The following is a 26786-nucleotide window of genomic DNA, read 5'->3' as shown; positions in this document are numbered from 1 at the left end:
CGTAGCTTCTCATTATGTTATGTATCTCAGTGGTGTCTGTCGTGATATTTCCTTTTGCATCATGTATTTTAGTAATTTGAGTTTTCTCTTTCCTTGTCTTTGTTAGTGTGGCTAAGGGTTTGTCTATTTTGTTTACTTTCTCAAAAAACCAACTTTTTGTTTTGTCAATTTTTTGAATAGTTTCTTTTGTTTCAATTTCATTGATTTCAGCTCTGATTTTAATTATTTCCTGTCTTCTACTACTTTTGCTGTTATTCTGTTCTTCTTTTTCCTAGGGCTTTGAGCTGTAATGTTAGGTCATTTAGTTGTTGACTTTTCATTCTTTTCTTGAATGCACTCCATGCAATGAATTTTCCTCTTAGTACCGCTTTCAAAGTGTCCCAGAGATTTTGATATGTTGTATCGTCGTTCTCATTGACCTCTAAGAATTCTTTTTATCACCTCCCTGGTGTTTTTTGTTATTCATGTTTCATTCATATTATTTAGTCATTCATATTATTTTATGCTAAATAATAGCATATTATTTAGTCTCCAGGTGTTGGAGTAATTTCTGTTTTTTATTTTGTCATTGATTTCTACTCTCAGTCCATTATTATCTGATAGAACACAAGGCAATATCTCTATTTTTTTGCATTTCCTAAGGGCTGCTTTGTTGCATAACATATGGTCTATTTTCGAGAAGGTTCCATGTGTTGCTGAGAAGAAAGTGAATTTGCTTGTTGATGGATGGAATATTCTATATATGTCTATTAAGTCTAGGTTATTGATTGTGTTATTGAGTTCTATGGTTTCCTTGGTTGGATTTTGTTTGGAAGCTCTATCTAGTGGTGACAGTGGTGCGTTAAAGTCACCCAGAATTATTGTGTTGTGGTCTATGTGATTCCTGAAATTGACAAACATTTGTTTGATGTATAGGGATGCACCATTGTTTGGGGCATAAATATTTACTACCATTATGTCTTCCTGATTTATGGTTCTCTTAAATCAGGATTTATGGTTCCTCCCTTTGCTGACCTACATTGTTGTTTTTCATTTCCTCCTCATGGAATATTTTGTTGAGAACATTCTGTACTGCAGGCTTTCTCTTTGTAAATTCTTTTAACTTTTGTTTATCTTGGAAGGATTTTATTTCATCTTCAAATCTGAAGGTTAGTTTTGCTGGGTATAGGATTCTTGGTTGGCAACCATGTTCTTTCAGAGCTTGAAATTGTTGGTCCAGGCCCTTCTAGCTTTTAGAGTCTGGGTTGAGAAGTCTGCTGCTATCCGTATTGGTCTCCCCCCTATATGTAATCTGATGCTTTTCTCTCGCAGCCTTCACAATCCTACCTTTATTTTGAGTGTTAGGCATTTTCATTATAATGTGCCGTGGGGTGGATCTGTTGTGATTCTGTGCATTTGGTGTTCTGTAAGCCTCTTGTATTTGATTTTCCATTTCATTCTTCAGGCTTGGGAAATTTTCTGATATTATTTCATTGAATAGGTTTTCATTCCTTTGGTTTGTATCTCTGTGCCTTCCTCAATCCTGATAATTCTTAAATTTGGTCTTTTCATGATGTCCCATAGTTCTTGGAGATTCTTTTCATGATTTTACCATCTTCTCTGTTTGGGCAACTTTATTTTCAAGATTAAATATTTTGTCTTCGTTGTCTGAGGTTCTGTCTTCCAAGTGGTCTCGTCTGTTGGTGATGCTTTCCATTGAGTTTTTTATTTGGTTTATTGTCTCCTTCATTTCAAGGATTTCCATTTGTTTTTTTTTTTTTTTTTTTTTTTTTTTTTTGAGAATCTCTATCTCTTTGTTGAAATGATCTTTTGCTTCCTGCACTTGCTCTTTCAGCTTATTGGTATTATCATTCATTGCCTGCATTTGCTCTCTTATCTCCTCCTTTGCTTCACGAATCATCTTAATCATGTATAATCTGAAGTCCTTTTCTGACATTTCTTCTAACATACTGTCATTGGATTCTATTCATATAGAATCTAGATTTGTTTGGATCATTTTCTTCCCTTGTTTTTTCATGTTGTTCATGTATCTTCCCCTCTAGCAGTGCAGATCTGGGGTATTGCAGATTTCCCCCTATAGGCTTATAGTGGCCCTATAGGTTTCCAAAACCCTTTCTTAAGGGAAGATCAATATTAGCAGTGCCCAAACCAGACACTATGCAATCCTAGACCAAATAGCCCCTATGGGAACAATAACAAAATTGTCATAGTAGACAGAATGAGTTCAAATATTATCTTCAGTAAAACAAACAGGTTTGCAATAAGGTCTGCAGTTTCTAATGGAGGACAAAGAGGTATGTAGAATGTGGCTGTTAATGGGATAAGAAAAGAATATACAGAAGTTCTAGAAAATAGAAAGGGTGAGAGTGTAATCAAAAGAAATCGGATGTTAGCAGGCAAAAAAGGGAGATGAGGGAACAGGTAAACAAAAGGAAAAGAGAGCAAGAAAAGTAAAGAAATAAGAACTTAAATTTTTAAAAATGAGAAAAAGAAAATTTACAGTATAGCAGTCATATAGTAATGAAACCTCCCAGTGTTCAGTAGCCCGATGCATGAGAGGTACCTGACAATGAGCTTCAAGCCTCCCGCAGGCGTCTCAGGATGGGATTTGCCCCACCCAAAGATCGGAGCTTTTAGGATTATCCAAGATGGCTGCTCTGGTTTCGAAATGTGTTGGCAAATGGGGAGCTCTGGGGTGGACGTGGGCAGCTGGAGGTCCTGGAGACGGGATGCGGTTGGTCAGGCAGGGGTCCTGGAGGTTGGGTGTGTTTGGTGTGGTTGTGGGATCCTGGAGGCCGGGTGCATCAGTTGGTCTGGGTTCCTGGTGATAGGTGTGCAGTCAGTTGGTCTGGGGGTCCTGGGCGGGCAGCAGCAGTTGATGTGAGGGCCCCAGAGGCAGGGAGGGATCGGTCTGGCTGAGGGATCCTGGAGACGGGGCTCAGTCAGGTCCGGCCAGGGGTCCTAAGGGGCCTGGCTGTTGTCTCAAAATGGCAGCAGCCACGTGTAATCAAACCTGCAGGTACTGTAACAGTGAACTTCCAGGCAACAGCAGGCAGCTGGTGCTCCACTGGTGGTCGGCGATCAGTTTGCTGACTGTTGTTGGAAGATCGGAAGGTGAACCTCGTGCGTTGGGTGATGGATAGGTGTAAGGCAGGCGATGGACAGGCGAGAGGCAGGCAGATGGCGGATGATAGACGCCTGACAGTGAGTTTTTCTTTGTACACTAACAACACACACATGCTCATGTGACCTTAATGTCATGTGCCTTGCTCAGAGCCAGCTCTCCCTGCTCTGGGGGTAAATGAAGGCTCTCAGAGGTGTTCTCAAGCTTTTGAGCCCAATGAGCTGTAGATAATTGGTCCAAAACACATGTAGATGAATGACATTTTATTTTTAGCACCCGATGCTCAGGGACCCTATCTTGCTGCTGAATGCTCAGTGTCTGCATTCAGTAGGCGCTGAGTGATTGTTGGAAAGAATGACTGAGCACTGGTCCATTGCTGGACATTAAGGCTGCTTTTATTTGCTTCTAGCCTCTTGAAATGAGGCAGAGGTAAGGCTGTGGGTACCTTTTCCTCGGTCTGTTTCTTTCTGAATGACTGACCACTCCTTCGCACAAATCCCTACAGGGGACTGGCTGGTCACACCTGTCCTCAGTCCTCCCATGCGCTTGCCTCAGAAGGCTGAGTAGCCTGAGGGGAACCTGTAATTGACGCCCCACCCACAGGGAGTGCTCTACACCTGCCAACACTGGTTGTTATCCTTGTTTTTTATTTTGTTTTTGGTACAGGGGATTGAACGCAGAGGCACTTTACCACTGAGCCACATCCGCTGTCCTTTTTTGTTCAGAGACAGGGTCTTGCTAAGTTGCTTAGGGCCTTGCTAAATTGCTGAGACGGGCTTTGAACTCCCAATCCTCCTGCCTCAGCCTCCTGAGATCATAGGCATGTGCCACCACCTCTGTTTTAATCTGTAGTTTTATTTATTTATTTATTGGTACTGGGAATTTAACCCAGGGGTGCTTAAAAACTGAGCTACATCCCAGCGCTTTTTATATTTTATTTGAAGGGTCTAAGTTGCTTAGGACCTTGCTAAGTTGCCATTCTGCTCGGCTATCTTTTATTTTTAAAGTTGATTTTTCTCAATTGGTGCATTAGAGTCACACATAAAAATGGAGTTCGCTGTGCCGTGTTCATCATGCCCATGACGTAGTCTGGTTAATTTCATTATGCCGTTCCCCTTTTCCTCCCCTCCTCCTATTTCCTATCCTCTATTCCACTGTCCTGTTTTTTTTTTCAGATCCCACTCCCCCTTTTAAAATTTGTTCTTTCTCTCTGGCTTCCACATGTGAGGGTAAGCATCTGACCTTTGACTTTCTGAGTCTGGCTGACTTCACTAGCATGACGTTTTCCAGATCCTTTCACTTGCCAGTAGAGACATAATTTCATTCTGCTTTACGGCTGAGTTAAAACTCCATTGTATGGGGAGGCTGAGGCAGGAGGATCGCGAGTTCAAAGCCAGTCTCAGGGCTGGGGTTGTGGCTCAGTGGTAGAGCGCTTGCCTAGCATGCGTGAGGTTAGAGTTTCAACACCGCATATGAATAAATATGAATAAAATAAAGGTCCATCAACAACTTAAAAACAAAACAAAAACTAGCCTCAGCAAGGTGCCAAGCAACTCAGAGAGACCCGGTCTCTAAATAAAATACAAAGCAAGGCTGGGGATGTGGCTCAGTGGTCCAGTTCCCTGAGTTCAATCCCCAGTAGCAAAACAAAGCAAAAACACTCCACCCTGAGCACACGCGTTGAAGGTGGAGCGAGTCTTGCAAGGGTAGCGGCGCCTATTTGTGGGTTGAGTGTGACGTCATTGGACCCGCGGCTCGCCCCGCCCCCGCCCCGAACTACCATTCCCAGCGCTCCGAGCGCTCGGCCCGTCCTCATAGGCCGCGCCCTGGAGGCCACGCCCCGGCCGCGCCACGCTCCTCCCGCCCGGTTCCGGGGTCCGCTGCGCCGCGCTGCTGCTCCGCACGTGGGTGGCTGGGCGCCGCGCTCGTCCCGGCCCCGCGGCGGAGCCTGCTCCTCGCCCGGCATGAACCGCTACCTGCTGCCGGCGTCGGTGCTGGGCACCGCGGTGGGTGGCGCCGTGCTGCTCAAGTGAGTACGTGCGGCCCGCGTGCGCCGGCCGCTGGAGGGCAGGGAAGCCCGGGAAGGGGCGCCGACCCGGCCGGGCCCGAGTCCCGGCTCACGCGGCCGCAGCGCCCTTGCAGAAAGTGAGCCGTAAACCAGGCCAGGATGGCAGGGGCGCGTCGCCGGTCCAAGGTCACCCGGGGCAAGGGGCGGGGCCCGGCCCTGGTGAGCGTTATGGCTCTTTCCTTCCGGATTTCCAATTGATTGATCCAGTCAATTGGCAAATACTAATCGTACTCTTACCGCGTGTTACCTGCTGGCCTGCATGCGAAGAAATCAAAGAAACAAGTAGAATTGTACGACTCAGTAAACGGAAAGATCCTGTTACAGGGGTGTGTACCTAGAACTTTGTTGCCTTCCTCCCTTCCTCCTGTCGTTCCTCCTCTTCCGGGAAATTAGGGACTTACTGACTGCAGAGTAGTGACAACCATATATTCAGCACCGCGGGGACAGCGCCTTTCCTTGTTAACCTGGGGGAGTGGGAAGCTTCCCGGTCCCTCGTGTCTGACTTAGGAACCCACAGTCTTTCCACCACCGTGTGCTTGGAACCCTGTTTTGTTTCTACCTTTGATTTAGCACTGAAGGGTGCATGTTCTTAGGGTTTTTTTCCAATTGTTATTTAAAGCTGTAGAGTTTCATCCTGAGGCTACATTGTAGCCCATCCCTGTTTACTAACTGCTTAGTTTCTGCAGGTAGAAATAGCACTGAAAGAATGGAACTCTTCTAGGATCAATGTCTAGAAGTGGGGGAGGGGGGGAGAATGCACACATTTATGGTTTTGACACCTAAGACTAAATCACCATCAGGGAATGTTTAACAGACTCTCCTGTGAGTACTCGAGTCATACAAACCCTAACCCTGGATATTATTATGATCGGTAAAAAATAAATTGTGCTGGGCACAATGACGCAAACCTGTAATCACAGCTGTTTAGGAGGCTGAGGCAGGAGAATTGCAAGTTCGAGGCCAGTGCAGGCTATCTTGCAAGACCCTGTCCAAAAAAAAAAAAAAAAAAAAATTCTTTCTCAACAAAATCAATGGGGAAAGAGTGGTATTTCATATTCATTTGTATTTCTTTGGTTCCTGTAAGGATATCCCTTTCTCCTGTGCTGAGCTGTTTCCCAGGCTTCCTCTGTGCCTCCCCTGCCCAGGGTGCAGGTGTCCAGAGGGACAGAGATGAACAGTGCTGGGTGTTATGCTTGCCAGGTGGCAGCCTTCTCAGAGGTTTGAGAAGGTGAGTGACCTGGTCTGAATGAGCTCTGTGAGGTCTGTGGCCAGGATGGAGTGGAGGGAGGACAGGCTCCATGAGCAGCAGCAGCAGGAGCGTCTGAAGGCGGCCAGGCCAGGTGACGGGCCAGTGGTAGGCATCTGAGGAGGTGGGGAGACTGGACTTGCTGAAGGTGGGCTGGTGTCCACAGCGTGGTGAAGGTTGGCGGCTGAGGTCCCTAGAGGAGTGGTGTTCATAAGGCAGGGCTGCGGGTGGGGAGCGGGGAATCGCTGTTGACGGGCAGTTTCAGTTTGCAGATGAAAAGCCTCCTGGAGATGGAGGCGGGTGGCAAGCATCATTTCATGATGGCGTTTGATACCACAGAAGTGCCCCTGTGGAAGTGGTCATGATGGCAGATGGTGTGTGCTGTGTACTTTGTACAGAACCACTGCCAGGAAAAATAAAAGTAGAGGAGAGAAGACAGACAAACGGACAGGCAGTGCCAGCTGGTTAAGGGGGCTGGTGGGAGGAAGACTTGCGAAATTCAACATTGAAACCACGTATCCAAACAACTAGCTCTATGGTACAGCATGGAGAGTGTGGTTCATGACAATGAACGTGTTTTCAAAAATCGCCGAGAACAGATTTTTATCTTTACATCCACACAAATAAGTATATGAGGGAGTGGATATGGTAATTAGCGCAGTGTAGCTATTCTGTAACATATATCTTTGAAAACGTGCTCCACATGATAAATATATATAGGTTTTGTCAATAAAGTCTATCCAAATACAAACAAGAATTCAGTGTGTGTGTGTGTGTGTATACATATATATATATATATATATTTTTTTTTTTTTTTTTTTAAATTTATTTATTTTTGTTCCAGGGATTGAACTCAGGGTCACTTAACCACTGAGCCACATCCCCAGCCCTTTTTTGTATTTTAGTTAGAGACAGGGTCTCACTGAGTTGCTTAGGCTCTTGCTAAGTTTCTGAGGCTGGCTTTGACTTGCGATCTTTCTGCCTTAACCTCAAGCAAGAATTTACTTTATTAAAAAGATAAACACAACTTCAGGTTGGTGGTGTGGACCTAATATGGCCTGGTCATGTGGTCATGATGGGCTATGGTTGGTTGGCCTGCTGTGGCCCCAGTAGCACATGGGCCGATTTGAGAGCATCAGCCCTGATACCAGGCTGACCTGGATTTGAGTCTTGACCTTTTTTGACAGTGAGGCCTTTGCCTGGGCATCTGTGAGCTGAGGGGCTTACCTTTCCCACCTCACTGGGGTTGCCAAATGTACCTGATCAGAGGATTTTGTGTGCCCAGCCTTGCGAGTCCCCTCTGATCTTAGGACAAGTTCTTGGGGTGGAGGCAGTGTTTTCCTGAGCACATACCATGTGCCTGGCCCTTTGGAAAGCATGTGTTGTAGCTTAACTCTGGGTCTCCACAAAGCCTGGTTGAGGTAGGCGCTGTCCTGAAATCTCAGCTTCTCTAGTGTCCTTAGTGACGCAGTGCTGATCTGTAGACTGTGACTCGGGTCAGACCTGGCCCACTGCCTCTCCTGGTGAATAAAGTTTTATTGGAACCTCTGTGTCTGTCTGTTTATGCATTGCCTGTGGCTGCTTTGTGCACTGATGGTGAAGGTGAGTACAGGGACAGGGACTTAATTAGTCCACACTAAAACTCAGCCTCTGGTGGCTGATAGCCAGTGAACTGTACAGTGACCTTCCCAGTGTGGATGGGGGTTGTCTGGCCAGCTGCCTCCTGGGGGATGTTAGCTTGCTTCTGTGGGTGTGGGGGTGGCAGGAGGACTAAGCCTCCTTCCAGATGCCCAGACGTGCCCAAGGGGACTGTGCAGGTGGGTGTAGTCAAGGGTCTTGAGATTGGGAGAGTATCCTAGGCCGTGTGGGGAGAGTGTCATCCTGAGGGAGCGCAGCCCTGACCTCCCACAGAGGTAGCCCAGACTGCTGCCTGCAGAGCTGGAGGGCGGCGCACCGTGGCTTTAAGCCCCCAGGCGTGTGGGCATGTGACAGCAGCCCCAGGACCCTCAGGCGGTGCATGTTCACAAGCTGGGGACTCACCTGGCGGAGGCCTCCTGTGGCGGCCCGGTGGACACCGTGCGGGCACCCTGCAGCATCAGTGTTTCTGTCATTCGGTCGGCGTGAGCTCAGGGCGGACTGTCGGGTGCGCAGGGTCGGAGTGGAGAGGCAGAACTGACCGGGCTGTCTCTCACCTTCAGGGACTATGTTGCTGGTGGGGCTTGTCCCAGCAAGGCCACCATAGCCGGGAAGACGGTCATCGTAACGGGTGCCAACACGGGCATCGGGAAACAGACTGCCTTGGAACTGGCCAGAAGAGGTGAGGCCCCGCCTGCTTTTGTGTTTCAAAGAGATTCTTGCACACCAGTGTTCGTGGCAGTCCGAAAGCAGAAGCAACCCCTCTAACAAGATGCGGTCCAGCCACACAGTGGGATGTGACCCAGCCTCAAAAGGAAGGAAACTGCTGGGCACAGTGGCACATACCTGTCATCCTAGTGGCAGGCTGAGGCAGGAGGATCTCGAGTTCCAGACCAGCCTCAACAATCTGGCAGTCATGTTGGAGGCAGGTGGACTGAGCGGTGGCTTGATAGGTGCAGGAGGTGCATTCTTTTTTGGGGGGGGAGGGGGTTACTGGGGAAGAACCGAGGGGTGCTTAACCACTGAGCCACATTCCACCCTTTTCTATTTGTTATTAAGAGTCCGGGTCTGACTGAGTTGCTGAGGCTGGCCTTGAACTTGCAATCCTCCCACTTCAGCCTCCCGAGTCGTTGGGATTACAAGCATGTAATCTTGATAGGCATGCGAGGTGCATTTTCAGCTTCTCACTTTTTCAGCCTGCGGTGGGCTTGTGGGGTGGAATCCTGTGGCGAATCTAGGAGCGCCTGCATGTCACAGGGTCCACCCACTTCAGCGCACAGGCAGTGATGTTGAGGACGCTGAGTGGTGCAGATATTGCCACTGCCTGTCTTATGACACGGTCATCGCCCTGAAGCTTAGATACCTTGGTCCCTTCGCCCGTCCTGGCTGATGCCCAAGCCATCAGCCCTAGGAAGCCAAGAGCCCTCCTTTGGCCTCTGGGCCTCACCTGTTCTGGGGCCCAGGCCAGTGGCAGTCACTGACGTGGTGACTGCAGGGCCCCCCGCTCTCATGGTGGTGCTTCCTTCCCCTTTCCGGCCGAGTAACGCCCTGCCGCAGGCTGCACCACGGTCTGCTGTCTGCTGGTCTGTGGCTGACGCCCGGGTCCACTTTCTGCTGTCGGGATACGCGGCTGTGGAGCCTGGCGGGTGTGGGTGCAGACTCCGTTTCTCGAGACCCTGGGGGTGAGTCTGCTTCATTTTGAACTGTGTCCCCCTGCTGGCTTCAGGAGGCAACGTCATCCTGGCCTGCCGAGACATGGAGAAGTGCGAGGCGGCGGCCAGGGACATCCGCGGGGAGACCCTCAATCACCGTGTCAGCGCCCGGCACCTGGACCTGGCTTCCCTCAAGTCCATCCGGGAGTTTGCAGCTAAGGTCATTGAAGGTAGGCGGGGCACGCTGACCTCGCGGGCTGAGGTCTGGGTGGCCACTCCGGGCCCAGCTCTGAGGAGCCGGAGCCGGGCAAGTCCCGGAGCTGTGGCACCTGCAGCCGCCATCTGTGATTGACAGCCCGCGGTGTGATTGACAGTTGTGGTTTACCCTCTTCCATGTCCACCTGTTTTTCACTTCACCTGGTTGGGAAAGAAACAGGTGAAGAATGACCTCTTCTCACATGAAGGTCGTTTGAGATGCAGACATTGGCGTCCCGAGTGCAGCTTTCCCTTCCGCGGTGCGCGGTGGAGCCTGCGCCCCTCCCCTCCAGCCAGCCCCGCCGAGTAGGGGAGCCAGGAAGCAGGCCGTGGCTGGGTCGAGCTGAAGATTCGCATGTGGGCCAGGTTGCTGTCCTTCACGCGAAAGAAATACGCTCAGAAAATTTGTCAAATACCGTGCGAAGAAGCAGAGCTAGACGTCTCTTCCACACCAGTGGCCATCCCCGTTGAGGAGACAGGTCTCCTTCCGTAGTTGCTTTTTTTGTACTGGGGATGGAACCCAGTGGCTTAACCACTGAGCCACATCCCCAGCTCTGTGTATTTGATTTTGAGACAGCAGTGAGGGATGAACGTTTATCCAGCACCTTCTGTGTACCCTTCATGCACATGGTCCCAGCTGATTCCTCCAGGAAGCTCCTCTTTCCATTTCCAGCCGTGGACACTGCTGCTCAGCGCAGGCCCTGGCGACGCGCCCGGGCCCTGAGCCTCCCTGAGCCTCACGCCCCTCTCTGGGAGCCCAGTTAGTAAGTCCTTTGTTCTGCGGGACTCTTCTGAGGACTAGGTGGAGTCGCATCTGTGCTCAGCAAGTCACGTGGTGGCCTCTGGGTGCTTCCCCAGATGGGAGGCCAGGATGAGAGGCTCAAGCCGCGAGGGCGGCACGTCCTATGCCTTAAGGAGGCTCGGTGAGGGGTTCCCAGATGCCAGAAGGACCCCGCCCTGCTGGGCCCCAACCCGCGCCGCTCCCCGGCCCCCTGGTCTCAGCTTCCGCGCGGGCTCCGGGCGTCGTCCCAGCACCCGGGTTCTGTCCCCAGCCCCTTTGCTTCTGCCACAGCTCCTTCCACTGGAGGAGTCTGTTCTGTTTGGCTCTGAGCTACACTGGGACATCCGCTGGGAAGGTGGGACCTCGACTGTCCTGTCCACCCTGAATGTCCAGGGCCCATTAGTAGGTGCTTAGAACATACCTGATGAATGAATAATACACGTCTCTACCAGGAGGTACTAGTGTCCTTTTTACAAAGGAGGAAACTGAGTCACAGAGAAGTTATGTGACTTGGCCAGGGTCACACAGCTGGTCAGGGTGGAGCCAAGTTTGATTGCTGGTCTGTCCGGATGCTGGCATTTAAACTCCCATTACAGGGAGGTCATCAGGGTGTCCCAGTGCACTGCTTCTGGTGTCCTCCAAGAGGAAACGGGGACAGAGATGGATGCGCACAGAGGGAAGGTGCACGGCACGGGGAGAGGATGCCGTCCACAGTGGAGGAGGGGCCGGGGAGGCCGTCCCTCTGTCCCTCGGTCTCAGAAGAGCCGGGCTGCAGCCTCATCCTTGGGTTTCCAGTCTCTGGAACCGAGACTGTAGGTTTCTGTTGTTGAAACTGGTTTGTGGGGCTTGCTTATGGCAGCCTGGCAGCTCGGTGTGTGGGGAGCTCTGCCCTTCGTCCCGTTTTACAGACAGGACGCCGAGGCTCCAGTCTGTCTGAGCATCTTCCTGTTGCTTGTGCAAGTGGTGGACTTGGCATGAGGTTGGCGCCAGCTGCCCCCAGCGCCTCGCGGCCTGCGAGTGCCCCCTTGCAGTGCCGAGGCCCCTGCAGGCCAGATTTGCAGGCTTAGAAGGGGCCTGTGTGTACGAGCGTCCTGGTGTGGTGTCACGAAGAGCCGAAGTGCGCTCTCACGGGTGTAGAGGCGGAGGCCTGAGCCAGGTGTCCCTGGGCCGCCTCCCTCTGGATGCCTGGCCAGCGCCCCTGCCTCTGCAGCGGGTGGAGCTGAGGATCCAGGAGTCTCCACCCCGCCACCCCAGGGCCACCCCCTGTTGCGTCCTGAGCCTGTGCCCTTCTTGGGAACCCCAGTCTTGTTGGATCGGGGCCCACCCTGATGACCTCACCTGCACGGTGGACACCTCTGTGGAGGCCTCATTTCCAGGAGGCTGGAGGTGGACAGGAGTCGGGGGAATGCCGAGCAGCCCCGGGCAGGGTGAGCCTGCCCTCAGCCCGCGCACGTGTCCTGACCTGTCTTCCAGAGGAGGAGCGGGTGGACGTCCTGGTCAATAACGCTGCTGTGATGCGCTGCCCGCACTGGACCACCGAGGACGGCTTTGAGATGCAGTTTGGCGTCAACTACCTGGGTGAGGTCGGGGCGGGACTCATGGTGGGCTTCGCCCGGCCGAGAGTGGCTTCTGCCCGCTGTGCAGGGTCGCCTGCTGCGTTTGGGCAGCTGGGCAGCCAGGGGCCTGCCTGTTCGTTGCTTAGGTGCTTCAGCACCTCCCGTCCCTTTGTGCAGAGAACCGTGCTTCCATCTGTCTGTCCTTCCTCTCTGCCAACCTGTCATGATTCTGTGAGTCTGTCCACGTCCCCTTGATGAACCTGGTTCTGGTTTTAGGGGAGGGAGTGGCTGTTGGGTGGCAGCTGGCTTCTGCCAGGGGCTTCCAGCCTAGGAAGAGCCCGTGAGCCTCCCGCGGTCCTCGTGCCTGGACCCGCACCTGGAGCTGGCCTCACTGGTGCCCTCTCCCCGCCCCGCCTGCCCTCTGCCGCTCGCCCTGCTCCCACCTTCCTCCCTCCACCAGCCCTCTCCTGGCCCAGAGCTTGTCTGCCCTCCCTTCTGCCCAAGTGCCCCGGCCATGAGGACCCAGGCCTGATGCCCCTCAGCAAGGCCCCTCCTGGCTGCTCCATGCCACCGACTTGCCGGGTTCTTTCCATCCCGTCATGGTGTCATTTGCTGTTTTTGAACCCAGGGGTGCTCTGCCACTGAGCTACACCCCAGTTCTTTTTGTGTTTTATTTTGAGACAGGGTCTTGCTAATTGCTGAGGCTGGCCTCACACTTGGATCCTCCTGCTTCAGCCTCCCGTCACTGGGATTGCAGGCGGACACACTGTGCCTGACTTATTTTCTCGATTACTGTCTGTCTGCCTCATCAGACTGCAGATCCCTTGACAGCAGGGACTTGTTCTGTGCTGTTTCCAGGACCAGCAAGATGCCCTGCACACGCAGGTACTCAGTAGATGCCTGCTGGATACTGTGGCAGGACTCTTGCACGGGGGCAGCAAGGGGAGTGGATCAGAGCCCAGGTCTGGAGTAGTGTGGCTGGTGAGCAGCGAATGGGCTGGCCTGCTGTTCCACGCGGCCGTCTGCCCAGCGGGGCCGTGAGGGCCTGGGTGTTAGCCGTGCAGGCGTGAGGGTGGCTCCCCGGGGACCCACGTGGAGGCTTCATTTCTCTTTGGGGAGCGTGGCCGTGTGGGGCGGTGCTCTGTGGAAGCCTGGGTCCCGGCCTCCGGGTCTCCTCTTCGCTGTCTCTAAGGTGCCTCTGTCCTGTGGGCTTCAGCGGCTCCTTGCAGGCCTCGCCTGGTGGTGGGAAAGGCCGTGAGCGGAAGCCGCCCTGACGGTGCACGGACAGATGCTGCGGCAACGGGAAGGCCCGGCTCTGCAGGCGGAGTCCAGGCCAGGGTGTGGGCAGGGCCGGCTCCTCGGGCTGCTGCAGGCGCTCCCGGCTCCTGGCATTTTCTGCAGCCTTCGTGTTGCTCGGATGAAGCGGCAGCGCCCGATGCCCACCTTCCTCTTCCCTGGCTTGTCCCCGCGTGTGAGTCTGCGTCCCAAAAGGCTCACCCTGATGACCTCACTTAGGCCTGATTACTCGTGTACAGACCCTGTCCCCTGTAGAGCCATGTTCTGGGGTGCTGGGGACTTAACCTGTAATGTGTGCTGTCATTCACATCCTGTTGGCTGCGCTGTCACATGACCTTGGTAGTGGCCAGGGAGTCCTCCCCTGGGTGTCGTGTGTGGCTGGACGTTCTGTTACTGGAAGAGAAATGCAGGACGGAGCTCGGGACAGAGGGCGTCCTTCCCCAGGTGACCTCACACGGTTATCCCGGGGCTTGCCAGGGACGGCCCGTGTGCTGTGGGGTGTTGATCAGTGCCGCTGACCTCTTCCCACCAGCGCGGACAGGCCCAGGCAGACACCAGAGGTGTTTACCGTCCTCACCCGCTCTTCCTGCTGCTGTGTGAAGAGGCTGCACGTAGGTGGAGGGCAGAGTGGTGTCCACAGAGGCCGGGGGGGAGGCATTGGCCAAGGCTGCAGCATCTCAGTTGGGAGGAATAAGTTCAAGAGATAATTATTTACCAGCTGGCTGCAGGTGATAACAGTGTACAGCGTCCCTCGGCATCCCTGGGGGCTGGCTCCAGAGCCCCCGGCTGGTACCAGAACCCGTGGATGCTCAAGGCACTTATGCAAACCATGTAGTATTTGCACACAGCACGCAGCCTTCCTGTGCTTAAACGAGCTCTCCGTGGCGATGCTGAACACAGTGTGGATGCTGACCTCTCAGCTTCTTACTCTGAACACAGTGCAAATGCCCGTATGTAGGTAAAACACATGTTGTTAGGGAATGATGACAAGAAAAGTCCGTATGTCCGGATCAATGTAGTTTTTTCTGCATGTTTTCTTTCTTTTTCTTTTGATACCAGGGATTGAACCCAGGGGTGCTTAACCACTGAGTCTCACCCCAAGCCCCTTTTATTTTTTATGTTGAGACAGCATCTCACTGAGTTGCTTAGGGTCTCCCTAAATTACTGAGACTGGCTTTGAACTCGGAATCCTCCTGCCTCAGCCTCCCAAGCTGCTGGGATTACAGGCGTGCGCCCTTGTGCCCAGCTTCCTGCATCTTTTCAGTGGTGGTCAGTTGAATCTGTGGATATGGAACGCGCAGATACAGAGGCAAGCTCTATTGTACACATGAAAATTTGCTGAGATTTTTGAGGCATGTGCAGATGTGAGCCTGATTGGGCTGTTCCTCAGCGTGTGCCCGTTTTAAAACATGCACACCATAAATATATTCAACTTTTTTCTCAATTAAAAAAGTAGACCAAATGAAAACCTGATGAGGTGCCATTCGCCTCCGTTAGCGCAGCGATGATGGAGCAGGCCACCAAAGCAGGTGCTGTTGCAGATGCGGAGGAACTGGGCTCGCGGGTTGCTGCTGGGAATGCACAAGGAACCAGTACCTTCGCGTCGAGCAAGCGCAGACGCGAGTGTCCCGCTGTCCTCCACCAGGTCACTTTCTCCTGACACACCTGCTGCTGGACAAGCTGAGAGCCTCGGCGCCCGCGCGCATCATCAACCTCTCGTCCCTGGCCCATGTGGCTGGGCACGTGGATCTGGAGGACCTGAACTGGCAGAGGAGGAAGTATGACACCAAGGCTGCCTACTGCCAGAGCAAGCTGGCCCTCGTGCTCTTCACCAAGGAGCTGAGCCGCCGGCTGCCAGGTGTGCAGCTCAGCCTTGCTGGCCTCGTCCCTGCCCCGTCTGGGAGCCGCTGCGCCCTGGCCCTGGTGGGGAGGGCGGCGCGTCCAGACGGGAGTGAAGCCACACACCACCGGGCTCCCCGTGGACACCGAGGCAGACCGTGCCGACCCAGGCTGCTCCCAGGATTGCTGGTCCCCCTTGGCTGCTGCCCTCAGGCATTCTTCCCTGCTTGTCCTAGATGGGCACCTGAGCCTCTCGGCTAGTTGTTCTCAGCTGGGAGTGATTTTGGCCTCCCAGGGGACATGGGACAGGGTCTGCAGACGTGATCATCACACCCGGGGGGGGGTCTGCTGGCACCTGGGTGAGGTCGGGAACGCTGCTCAGCATCCTGCAGCGCGCAGGGGGCTCCCCAGCGCCACTGCCCGAGGTGCTCGTGCTGAGAAAGCTGTCGGAGGCCCTTGCTTTTCGCGGGAGGTGTGTGGGCCAGCAGCGCCAGCCTCACCTGGGAGCTGGCCGCAGTGGCAGCCTCTCAGACCCCACCCTGGCCCCTGCTCAGACTGGCGGGGCCGGTGGAGCCCAGTGCCGTGGGTTCGTGGCGCTCTGGGGGCGCTCTGCCCTGGCAGCTGTGTGACAGAGCTGCCTTGTGAGATGGGACCCTTGATGCTGAGGGGCGGGAGGGTGGCATGGATCCCAGTGTGGGCGGCAGCACTGGGCGGGGAGGCCCCAGAGCCGGCCTGCGGCAGCCTGCAGCCAGGAGTGAGCCACCCAGCTTCACCTTTCTCCAGGCACCGGTGTGACTGTGAATGCTCTGCACCCCGGAGTGGCCAGGACGGAGCTGGGCAGACACACGGGCATGCACAGGTCCACCTTCTCCAGCTTCACCCTTGGTGAGTCCCCCGGTCTGGGTCCCTTTGCGGAACTCTGACCCTGCCCTCTCAGCCTGGGCCCAGGACCACCCCCGACCGTCCCTGGCTTCACTTCTTCCCGGTCCCGCCCTGGGTCTTTGTGGTGTGCAGGATGAGCCCCTCCTCTGACGGCCGGTCTCCAGCCTCAGCGTAGCTCCCACGAGACACCCACGAGAAAGCCGTGTCTTGGAGAGGGAAGCTGCGGAGCCAGCTCTGGAGTCAGGCTGTGCTCAGGACAAGGCCAGCGTCCCCCCAGACTGGCTGAGCTGTGTGGGGAAACGCTCCCCTTTGAGTGCCAGTGTCCTCATGTCCTCAGCGAGGGTCCCTCCGTTGTTGGCTGATCCCTCCTGTGAACGGCCATGCCCAGTGTCTGTCCCAGAGTGGAAGCTGGGCAGAGCATTGGGCCTGGTGTCTGTGACCCTGGGGACGTTTCGTGGGTGGGGCTGGTGTCAGGAGCCCCAGGCCATGCCTGCCCCCGAGGCTTCCATGAGTAGAGGCTGTTTCAAGGACAGCTGGGAGGGTGAGGACTAGGTGCTGACCAGGAGAAGCGAGGGCTCCGTTGGAGCTTCCTGGGGAGGTGGCTTTGGGGCTGGTCCCTGCGTCTGGAGGGAGTTGTCTGGGCAGTGCCAGGAAGGGACCTGAGGTGGAGAGACACGCAGGACAGAGGCTGGAGATGGGCACTGCCGGGCTCTGGGGCGGCTTCTGGCCTCAGGGCTTTGGGCTCCCTGAGGGTGGGGCAGGGCACTGGTGTCCTCGGGTGTGTGGACTGAGTGCCCTGTGGCTGCTCGCAGGGCCCATCTTCTGGCTGCTCGTCAAGAGCCCCCAGCTGGCAGCGCAGCCCAGCACATACCTGGCCGTGGCTGAGGAACTGGAGGGTGTTTCTGGAAAGTACTTTGATGGATTCAAAGAGAAGGCACCAGCCCCTGAGGCCGAGGATGAGGAGTTAGCCTGCAGGCTTTGGGCTGAAAGTGCCCGCTTGGTGGGTTTGGACTTGTCCCATGGGTCCCCTGTGAGGGGACAGTCGCTGTCCAGGTAACCTCTGAAGCAGGTTTGAAAGCCACCTGGGTCTCTAGGATGGAGCTTCAAGATCCAGGATGCTGCCAGCCTTGCCTTTATCACTCTCCAGGGGACAGTGTTGGCACCACCTCAGCCTCAAGGACAAGGGCACAGGCTGCCACACCCCTGCCACCCTCCAGGGGGCAGAACAGACTCAGCCTCGAGACCAAGGGTGCTGGCTGCCATACCCTCTCCATCCTCCGGGGGGCAGAACAGACTCAGCCTCGACACCAAGGGTGAGGGCTGCCATACCCTCTCCATCCTCCGGGGGCAGAATGGACTCTGCCTCAAGACTGAGGGCAGGGGCTGCCATACCCTCTCCATCCTCCAGGGGGCAGTACTGGCCCCATATGTGTGTCAGCTGCCCACAGAGGGTTGGGCTGCAGGTGGGCACCTGCTTCAGGGGCTCGCAGGTACTACTTGCCCTGCTGCCAATGGGTGAGCTGGGCCCTCAGGTGCCTGATTTGGGAATCCACACCTGGAAGACAGAGGGAGGAGACAGCCCCTCTGGCTTTGGAGGCCGGTGGCGGGTGGTGCAGGCCTCAGGGTACTGTTGAGAGCAGGCTGTCCCCTCAGGCATGGCTCCTGTGTGCTGGGCCTTGGCTCTACACCCCGGCCTCACGTGGTGTGCTCAGCGCTTATGCCTGGCCAATGGGACGTGCCAGACCCCATGGGGTGCTGCGGATTCAGCGGAGGGTTGGAGGCCGCCCAGCCGGCTTGCCAGGCAAATGGCCCAGGATGGCTGGGGTGAAAGGCGCCAGCTGCTGCAGAGGACCAGGGTTACCAGGACCGCCAGCCTCCCTCCAGTTCCCGCGGGGGTGTGACCTCAGGCATGCCAACACGCTCTTTTTTAAATTATGTGTATATTTTAGTTGTAGGTGGACACAGCACCTTTATTTAATTTTTATGAGGACGAACCCAGGGCCTCTCGAGTGACAGGCGAGCACTGTGCCACTGAGCCCCAGCCCAGCCCCATCAAACTGCTCTTTCATAATAAAAGACCCAGAAACCCTGCAGAGTCCAGACTGAGTTCTGTGTGGGGAGGTGCCAGCGCGCAGAGCAGGACCCCTCCTCCTCTCGGGAGCCAGGGCCTGGCACAAACCCGGCCCACTGCAGACCTGCGAGCTGGGAGGCCCCTGCCGCTCGCTGAAGCCCGGTGTCTTTCCAGACCCAAGCGTTGGAAATGGGCTGTGGATCGGCACTTGCCGGGGTTCAGACGTGGCAGGGCTCCGAGAAGCTCGGAATCAAGATGCACAAAAATGCTGTGGACGGTCGCGGAGGCCGCAGTGCCACTCAGTGTCCTACTACACAGAACAGGGCGGGCCGGCGGGCCGGGCTCTGTGGCAGCCCAGGGGGCGGCAGCGCTGAGGGGCGGTGCCGGGATCAGCTGCCAGCCTGGGCGTTGTGGGCGTGGTTTGTTTTTCTGCTGCCAGTCATGCGGAGATGAGATGGCGGAGGTGTGTTCGGGCGCGCTGACTCCGGCGAGGCCCCCAGCCGTCCCCCTCCCTGCGTCTTGCCCTGGGCCATGCTTTCCCTTGGAGTGGGTGGGATGAGCCTCCAGACTCGGGCTGAGGATGGCGCAGGGCCGGGGTGCATGGCTGTGGGTGGCCAGCTGGGAGAAGAGCTTCGGGAGCCAGGGGCTCTCTCCCGCTGGCTCCCGTGGCGCAGCTACCATGGCTGAGCTGTTCTACGGAGATCCAGAAACGAGGGCAGTTCTGGACCACGGCCAGGGACACACGGAGACCCTGGGTCCAGCAACCTGGGAGAAACTGAGGCAGGCGGGTAACCAGGTGAGTGAACTTGCCCACTGGCCGGGAGCTGGGGCTGGCTTCCTGGGGACACCCCAGGGTGTGAGTGGGCTGCTGGTAGCTGGCAGTGCTCTGGAGCGCCCAGCAGTTGTGAAATGACAAATGCTGCTAAGTGCACTGGATGAGAGCCCCTGTCCTGAGCCCCAAGTGGCCTCCCGGGCCCCCCACGTTTCCCTGGGCCCCTGGGACCCAGTGGCTACAGGTGAGTTCCTAGTGCCTCAGAGACCTCTGGGTTTCTCAGTGACCTGCTGGAGCGGGTCACTCTCAGGTATGGTGACCTGAGAAGCCTGCCGCACACACCCCGCCCCTGCCTTGTTTCCATAGCAATCTGTCCAGTGCTACCGCCACCTCACCTGCATGCTGAAGGGAAAGAAAGAAGATGAGATACATTTAGGATTTCGCAAGAGGAGAGAAAAACAAAACAGAAACCAGGGACACACCTCTTTCCCTCCTGCGCTGCGGGAGGAGCCACCTAGTTGAAAGCTGCAGTTTGGCGCCTTTGAACAGAAAGCTTTACTGTAGCAGCCAACAGCATTAACCATTTAGGAGTAAATTCAACAAGAAATGTGCAACTCGCCCAAAAGCACCAGCCAGGTTCAGTGGAAACACTAATAGGCGCCATCGGTCTCCACCTACCGACAACACACAAAGACGATGTCGAAAAGGAGAATCCAAACACCCAGTCTGTGGGTACTCGAGGGGAATGGTCAGGTCAGCTGATGATCGCAAGCTTCATGTTTTAAGGAGCCACGCCGTTTGCTCACCCACCAGCAAGTCCAGAGCCAGGTGGCAGCAAGGCCCGGCTGGTCCCCAACCCCGCCCGCCCCTGTCCGGTGCTGCTCTCTGACTGCACGAGGCTCCCTCTCCTGCGTGGCCCTTCTTTCTTCCCTCTCTGGCCAGTATTTCTTCTGCTGCTTCTTGCTGGAGGCCCAGGGTGCTCCCCGTCCTCCCAACCCTTCTCGGTGACCTTGCAACCCGCCCCCCATGAGGGGGGTGAGCTGCCCATCAGCCATTAGTGGGGGGTCTGGTCTGAAGCTCCAAATGCTGACTGCACACCAGGGCTCTGAGCTTTCCTCACTGCACACCTGGGTTTGAGGGCACGGGGCTACAGATGGTGTGGTCCAGACAGGGCAGGGCCCAGGACTTTACCTTGACCTGAAGGGTGTGCAGGAGAATGAGGATAATGTGCCAAAGGCGTTCTTGGTTTGCGTCTTCTGTGTTTACACTTATTAAACAAGGTAGTAAGCTAGACAGGTTGTTAAATTTTTATTGTAGGAAATGCATATACATGTCATTTTCTGTGTGTGTGTGGAATTTATTTAAAAGCTGTGGTGAGATACATGTGAGGCAGAGCTTACCACATCCCCTTGTCAGGTCTGCGCTCTGTGGCATCGGGCGCGTCCACACCGCTGCTTGGCCATCCCCACCGGCCACCTCCTGGCTCCCTCATCGTCCCAAGCAGAATCTGTCGGTTAAGCTCCAGCTCTGGTCCCTTCCCTGCTCCCAGCCCTGGGGCCTCTGCTCTACTCACTGTCTCAATGAATCTCCAAGAATTTATTTCTCCTTGTCCCACAGGGGCTTGGTCTTGGTGACAAGCCCCTGGCTCAAGGGAGACTATGCAGGTCCCCGAGGCCGCCGTGCTGGGCGGAGTTAGACTCTGATTCCTCCTGGGCCACCCGACTGGAGTCTCCTGCCCTAGCTGGTGTCCCCATCTCTGTTTCTCCGACCACACTGCAGAAGTTGTGAAAGTGGTGTGGTTGGCTGTCTGAGGATGGGGCTGGGGCCCAGCAGTGTCCCTTCCTGGGAGGGCCTTGCAGGACACCTGGTGCAAAAGCCCTTCCTGCTGACCAGGACCCTTCCTTCTGGGCTGTCCTGTGGTCTGCTGGGCCCTGCAGAGCCATGGCTGGCACCCTCGTCATGCCATCTACCTTGGTGAGTTCTGGGAGAGGCGAGGTGGGAGGTGAGAGGGTGCCGCCCGTCTCCTCCTCCAGCTGCCCCAGGACCCCAGCGCCCTGCCCAGCCCAGGCTGTGAGTCGGGCTCTCTGGAGGAAGCTCCGCCGGCTTCTCTCTTCCAGGACTGGATCCGAGGCGTAAATCCAGTTCCCGCACCTGAGTCCCCCTCCCGGGCTCCCTGGCTCCCTCGGCTCCTTTTCCTCCAAGACAGCTCTGACCTGTGGCTGGAGGAGCCCGAGGGACTCCTGTCACAAGGGCGGCCTCCACCGCCACGGTACCTCAGGCAGCTGCCATCTGTGTCCCCATCGGCACACGGCCGAGCTGGTCGAGGACCACGGGGGCAGCAGGGCCACGCCCCACACGCCGCAGCCTGTCCAGGGGAGGCAAGACAGAGTCGAACGCAGCAGACAGGGAGGGGCAGGGGCTTCGCCCGATGGCTCATCTGGACACGGGTCACCTGCCTGCAGGGGAGGGCATAGACCTGAGGGGGACGGAGGTGGACGTCGTGCTTCGGCCTCTGCAGGCTACCTGGCTCAGCGGCCCAGCTCTGACTGGAGTCCCGCCCTGCGTGTCCCTGGTGGGGGTGCCATCCCGGTAGTGGCATTTCCCCTCAGCTCTGGAAACCAGGCAGGTGGGGTCGGGGTCTGGGTTGTAATGGCCATGATGAAAAGGGCCCAGGGTCTCGGTCACCACGACGGCTGAGCTCTGTTGGTGGCCCAAGGCTTGTGTCCCGCCAGGTTGCTGCTGGTGTTCCCTCTCAACCGTTGTGTCTCCATGTGTTTGGGATGAGGATTTTTTTTTTTTTTTTTTTGGTGCTTAACCATTGAGCCACATCTCCAGCCCTTTTTATTTTTTGAGACAGGGTCTTGCTGAATTGCTAAGGCTGGCCTTGAACTTGTGATCCTCCTGCCTCAGCCTCCTGAGCCGTTGGGGTTACAGGTGTGTGTCACTGTGCCAGCTTGTTCTGTTTTTTAAATCCAGCTTTAGGGGATGGTGAACTCCGCAGACATGTCACTGTGCTGTGTCCTGGGCTCAGGAAGCAGCAGGAAGCGTTGCTCCTTGGTCCTGGATGGAACTGACCAGCACAAAAGCCAGTGGACACGAGCTGCCTTTCTCGGGTGCTCTGTGGGACAGTGTGCCAGTGTGTTGCTGAAGGTGTTGAGTCTCAGTTGTCACAGGGTCCTCTCCATTTTGGGGGTGGTGGCAAGCACAAGGGTGCTGTTGAACTCACAGTGAAGAGTTCGTTCACAACAAAATGATGCAGCTGGGGGGCGAGGTGGCCCTGCCCCTCTTCCCAGCGATGCTGCCTGTCTGGGAGGCTCAGCAAGACCCTGTCTCAAAATAAGAAATATAAAGGGCCGAGGATGTGGTCGGTGGGAGAGCACCCCAGGTTCCGTCCCTGGTAACACACACACACTCACACTCAGAGGACTGAGCTCCTGACCAGCTGTTCTGAGCAGGGTTGGGGAAAGCCACTGGCTCTCAGGTAGACACATGGAGAACAGTCCTCCCGGGAGCATGGGAACCTCCCTCCCTCCCATGGGGAATCGTGGGGAATCCCATGCAGGACTAGGACCCTCCTTCGGGGGACGGGAGACTCCCAGAGCAGCCAGCCCATGGCCAAGCTACTGAGGACCGGCGCCAGAGGGCAGTCCTCGCTGCCTCTTTCCGTGGATGTTTGGTTTTGCATGTCAGCTTGCCACAGTGACTGGCGGGTAGCTTTTATTGGGGGTCGGTCCCGTCCTGGGCACCGTTCAGCCCGTCCCATGAGCCTGTCCTGTTGAGTCTGTTTTGTCCCAACGAGCTGCTCGCACCTCCTCTGACTTGACTTCCACGCCTTCCTATGCTCGAGAGCGCACGGGAGTCCACGGCAGCACCTCCGTGCGCTGAGCGCGGTCCTCGTCCGGGAGACGGCGCAGGCGGCATACCGGCCGCTGTGGAGAGGAGCGTGGTGGGGAAGGGCGCTGGTGAACCCTGGTGAGGAGCAGGCGCCCAGGGAAGGCGTCCCTGAAGGTGTGACTTGGCTTGAGAGTCGAGGGAGACGCAGCAGCAAGCCACAGCTGGAGAAGGGGTCCCAGGCAGGGGCTGGCGTGCGCCGGGCGGCGCTGGGAGCCGGGGCTGCCCTGGGTTTGGGAACCCTAACCCGCTCTGTGTGAGGGAGGACCCCATCCTAGTTCTCCTTTGGCCTTGCCCTCCCTGTGGGAGAGAGGCCTGTAGGCCACGGGCTGTCTGCCCGCCTCCCTCTGGATCTCCAGGAACCCGACTCCCAGTGCACACGCCCCAAACAGCCGCAGGTCCTTCCCTGCTCCAGGCATGGCACACGCCTCCTGCACGCAGCAGCTTGGGAGAGTGGTGTGCAAGGGACTCGCTCCCTGAGCCCCCAGCCCCTCAGGAGACCTCGAAGTGGGGCTTCCTGGAGTCTGGACCGTCTGTCACTCTCGTTCTCTTGCCCTTCCAGGTCTCTCCCCAAGCCCTGCCTCTGGGCTGGGCCAGGTCCCATGGCTCCCCAGGGGAGCCTCTGTCCATCTTCTGCAGAGGTCCTCCTGGAACAGCTGAGCATCATCTGGAGCAAGTGGAAGGACCCAAGTGTGGGGTCCATAAAGCCTGGGAGGCTCGCAGGACGAGGCTGAACTGATCACATTCAGCCACACAGGGGCTTGTGTCTGTCAGTACGAGAAGCAGGCCAACTGGACGGAGAGAGGCGGCCCTCGCTGCTGCCTGAGGCTGTCTCCCCGCGCTGATCGTGAGCACTGGCTCACCTGCTCCCTCAGTCCCATCCCAGAAACAGGGCCAGAATCTGGGTCTGGGGCAAATGAAGAGAAGATAGGGGAGCTTCTGGGGCCACTGTGTCCCTTCAGAGTCATGGCCTGGAACAGCGGTGTCAGCATTACCTGGGAGAAAAGAAGATGCTGGTCTACACCTCACGGAACCGAAGCCGGGACTCTCACAGCTACCCACCGTGGTGTTCAGCAGGGTGGGCTTCCAAAGGGCGGAGACAACCCGAATGTCCATCAGGGGGATGAATGGAGAAGCAGACTGTGGCCTGTCACACGTGGAATATCACATCCGGGGCCGGGGCTGGGGTTGGGGTTCAGTGGTGGAGCGCTGCCTAGCGGGTGTGAGGCACTGGGTTCGATTCTCAGCACCGCATTAAATGAATAAATAAATAATAAAGGTCCATCGACAACTAAAAAAATATTAAAAACATGACTTGACCATTAGAAAGAATGGAGTACTGACCTGGAACCTGGATGACGTTAGTCTGTGTGGAGGAAGAGGACGCCCTACCGCAAGATTCATTTATATGAAAGACCCGGAACAGGTAGATCCACAGAGGTGGGAAGCCCATGGGTGTCCGGGAGTGAGGTGGGGCCACAGGGAGGGACGGCTGTCGGGTGCAGGGTTTCCTCTGGGACGATGGGAGCGACTGGGAGCTGGGGACGGAGGGGCTGGTCCAGCTTTGTGTATGTTCCGACTGCTGCTGAATCATTCACTTGCAATGGTTAATTCGTGTTATGTGAATTTCACTGCCATTAGAAAAAGAAAACGGAATGGGACGAGTGGGCCCTCCCAGAACCCGAGGGACGCTCTGGGTGGCCCTGGGCACGTTCCGCCTGCCTCGGGAGCCTTGCGCGAGGCTGCGCTGGGCTGTCCGTCACAGCGGAGGGGAGACGCCCCGGCCCGGGCTCTGCGGCCCCCTCCTCTCGGGGCCCAGTGGAGCTCGGCTTCCTCAGAACGCCAGGGTCCCCAGGTGTCTTCAAGCACACACCCGCCCTCTGGGCCCAGCCTGGCCCGCGAGGCTCAGGAGGCAACGGGACCCTTGGCTGTCGCTTGCCAGGCACCCGTGCCATGACCCTTCGTCCCAGGGAGCAGAACTGGCCTTTCCTCCAGGCTCCTCCCCAGGAGGCCAGGAAAGGTTCCTCTCACCCCGTCACCTGGGCCCATGTGGGGACCTACAGGAGCCATGGCTCCGTCAGCCCCGTTCAGTGCCCGATGCACTTCATGGCCCTGGGGAGGGCGGACGTGATGAGGGATGGGTGGCCAGCCCCTGAGCAGAGTCCCCCACCCGCCCACTCCGTGCACGTCAACAATCCGCTGTCCAGCTACGAGCCCCCGGAGACTCCTCTGGGGAGAAGGTGGCCTCACACCATTTATCAACACCTCTACCCTCTTTCCCACCTGGCTGATCTGTGCTGGGTTGGTGCTGGGTGCTTGAAAATGTAGGCCTCATTATCATTCAGGTGTGGTGAGGCCAGCAGATCAGGAGCTGATGGCCAAGGAGAGGCCGTGCCAGGGCCAGGAGCTTGTCCAGGGGCAGGGCTGAGGGGGAGGCAGAGCCAGGAAGGCAGGGCCAGCGGAGTAGGGTTGACCGGTTACGTGGGCCCAGCGGCTCTCCTCTCACAGAGGAGGCTGTGGGCTCCTCTGGTCCTGGGCTGCTGGCCCTGGGGTTGTGGGGCAGGTTGCTACCTGCAGGGCGGTGCCTGCGGAGGAGGCATTGTGGATCCCGAGGGTGTGCTGGGGGCCCTAGGACTCAGCTAGCTCTGCGGTGCGCCCTCCCCAGGCCGCAGGGCCACGGGGTGCCAGAGAGGTGTGAGCGGGAGGGGACGCTCAGGCTGCGGGCTCAAGTCCCCCAGGGTCGGGTGGCTTAACGGGCGGGGCCTCCCTCGGTCTCTACTGGGGTGGGTGTTGAAGGATGAGCAGGGGTCTGCGGCCAGCGAATCCAGGGCCCACCCGAGGCGGCTGGGAGACCTTAGCTCGGGGCCTGCGGGCTGAGAGAGGAGCTGTTGGTGGGATGGACACGGGAGCAGTCTGGGTGATACCGGAGGCCGCTTGGGGTCGTGGGCAGGTGGGAGGCCTGTGAGGTAAAAGATGACTAAGTTAGAGCTGGCCGGTTCTGCCAGCGGTCCCGAGTCCATGTCTGTGGCGGAGAACTTTCCTTGTGCTTGGGGCGGCATCCTAGCCGTTCCAGCCAGGGGCGATGCCCCAGGGGACCTCTGTCCCTGTCTGGGGACACTTTGGTCGTAGTGACAGGTCATGGTGGCCTGTGGCAGATGGTGGGTGGAGGCGCAGAGTCCCTTGTCTGGTGCCACATTTCAAAGGACGTGGAGGAGGGACTTTGTGCTCGGCCCCCGGGGGCCCTCAGACCTGGCCTGTCCTCCCTCTCCTGGGGCCTCTCCGTGGCTGGAGCTGCTCACCCCAGGCCGGGGAGTGCTTTCCTGGGTGAAGCTCAGCCGTCCGTGCTTCTGCCTCACCCCGTGGTGCGCAGGGACCGCTGCCGACAGCTGGGTATTCGTCATTAATGCTCAGCAGCCGGATCCTGTACTCAGCTCACATCCAGGACTCTGCTCACCGCCTCTCGCCTGGACCTCAGGGGTCCCAAACCGCGCTCCTCCTTGGCCACTCACTTGCTTTTCTGCCGTGGTTGGTGACAGCAGCCCTTCTGTCTCTACTCGTCGGGGCCTTAACCATAAACAGAATCGTGTGGGTCTTCGCCCCGTGTCTCAGGATTGCGGCTCAATATCGTGCCGCCAGGATCCATGTCTACCGAGTGACTTGCGGCCCGTTCCTTTGACTGGGCCTCAGACGGCCCAGAGGCCGGGTCCACCCACCGTCT

General features: G+C 56.5%; 1 protein-coding gene across 2 annotated transcripts; it reads left to right on the top strand.

Moving 5' to 3' along the window:
• Positions 1-4980: 4980 nt before the first annotated feature.
• On the top strand, positions 4981-23877 carry LOC306648254 (retinol dehydrogenase 13; the record flags this gene model as incomplete). Of its 2 annotated transcripts, none has more annotated exons than XM_079118224.1 (7): positions 4981-5153; positions 8637-8755; positions 9800-9955; positions 12235-12339; positions 15259-15471; positions 16236-16337; positions 23631-23877. In XM_079118224.1, the coding sequence occupies exons 1-7, from the start codon at positions 5089-5091 to the stop codon at positions 23726-23728; spliced, it is 858 nt and encodes a 285-aa protein (XP_078974350.1). In that variant the 5' UTR covers positions 4981-5088. The 2 variants fall into 2 exon arrangements, with proteins under 2 accessions (XP_078974350.1, XP_078974349.1); XM_079118223.1 differs by lacking the exon at positions 23631-23877 and adding an exon at positions 17147-17391 and having other exon boundaries at positions 4983-5153.
• Between the last annotated feature and the right edge of the window lie 2909 nt (positions 23878-26786).

Source organism: Sciurus vulgaris (genome assembly GCF_902686455.1).
Source record: "Sciurus vulgaris genome assembly, chromosome: 17".
Classification (NCBI taxonomy): Eukaryota; Metazoa; Chordata; class Mammalia; order Rodentia; family Sciuridae; genus Sciurus; species Sciurus vulgaris.
The sequence above is the reverse complement of the archived record's forward strand: the minus strand, read 5'-3'. Positions and strand labels throughout refer to the sequence as shown.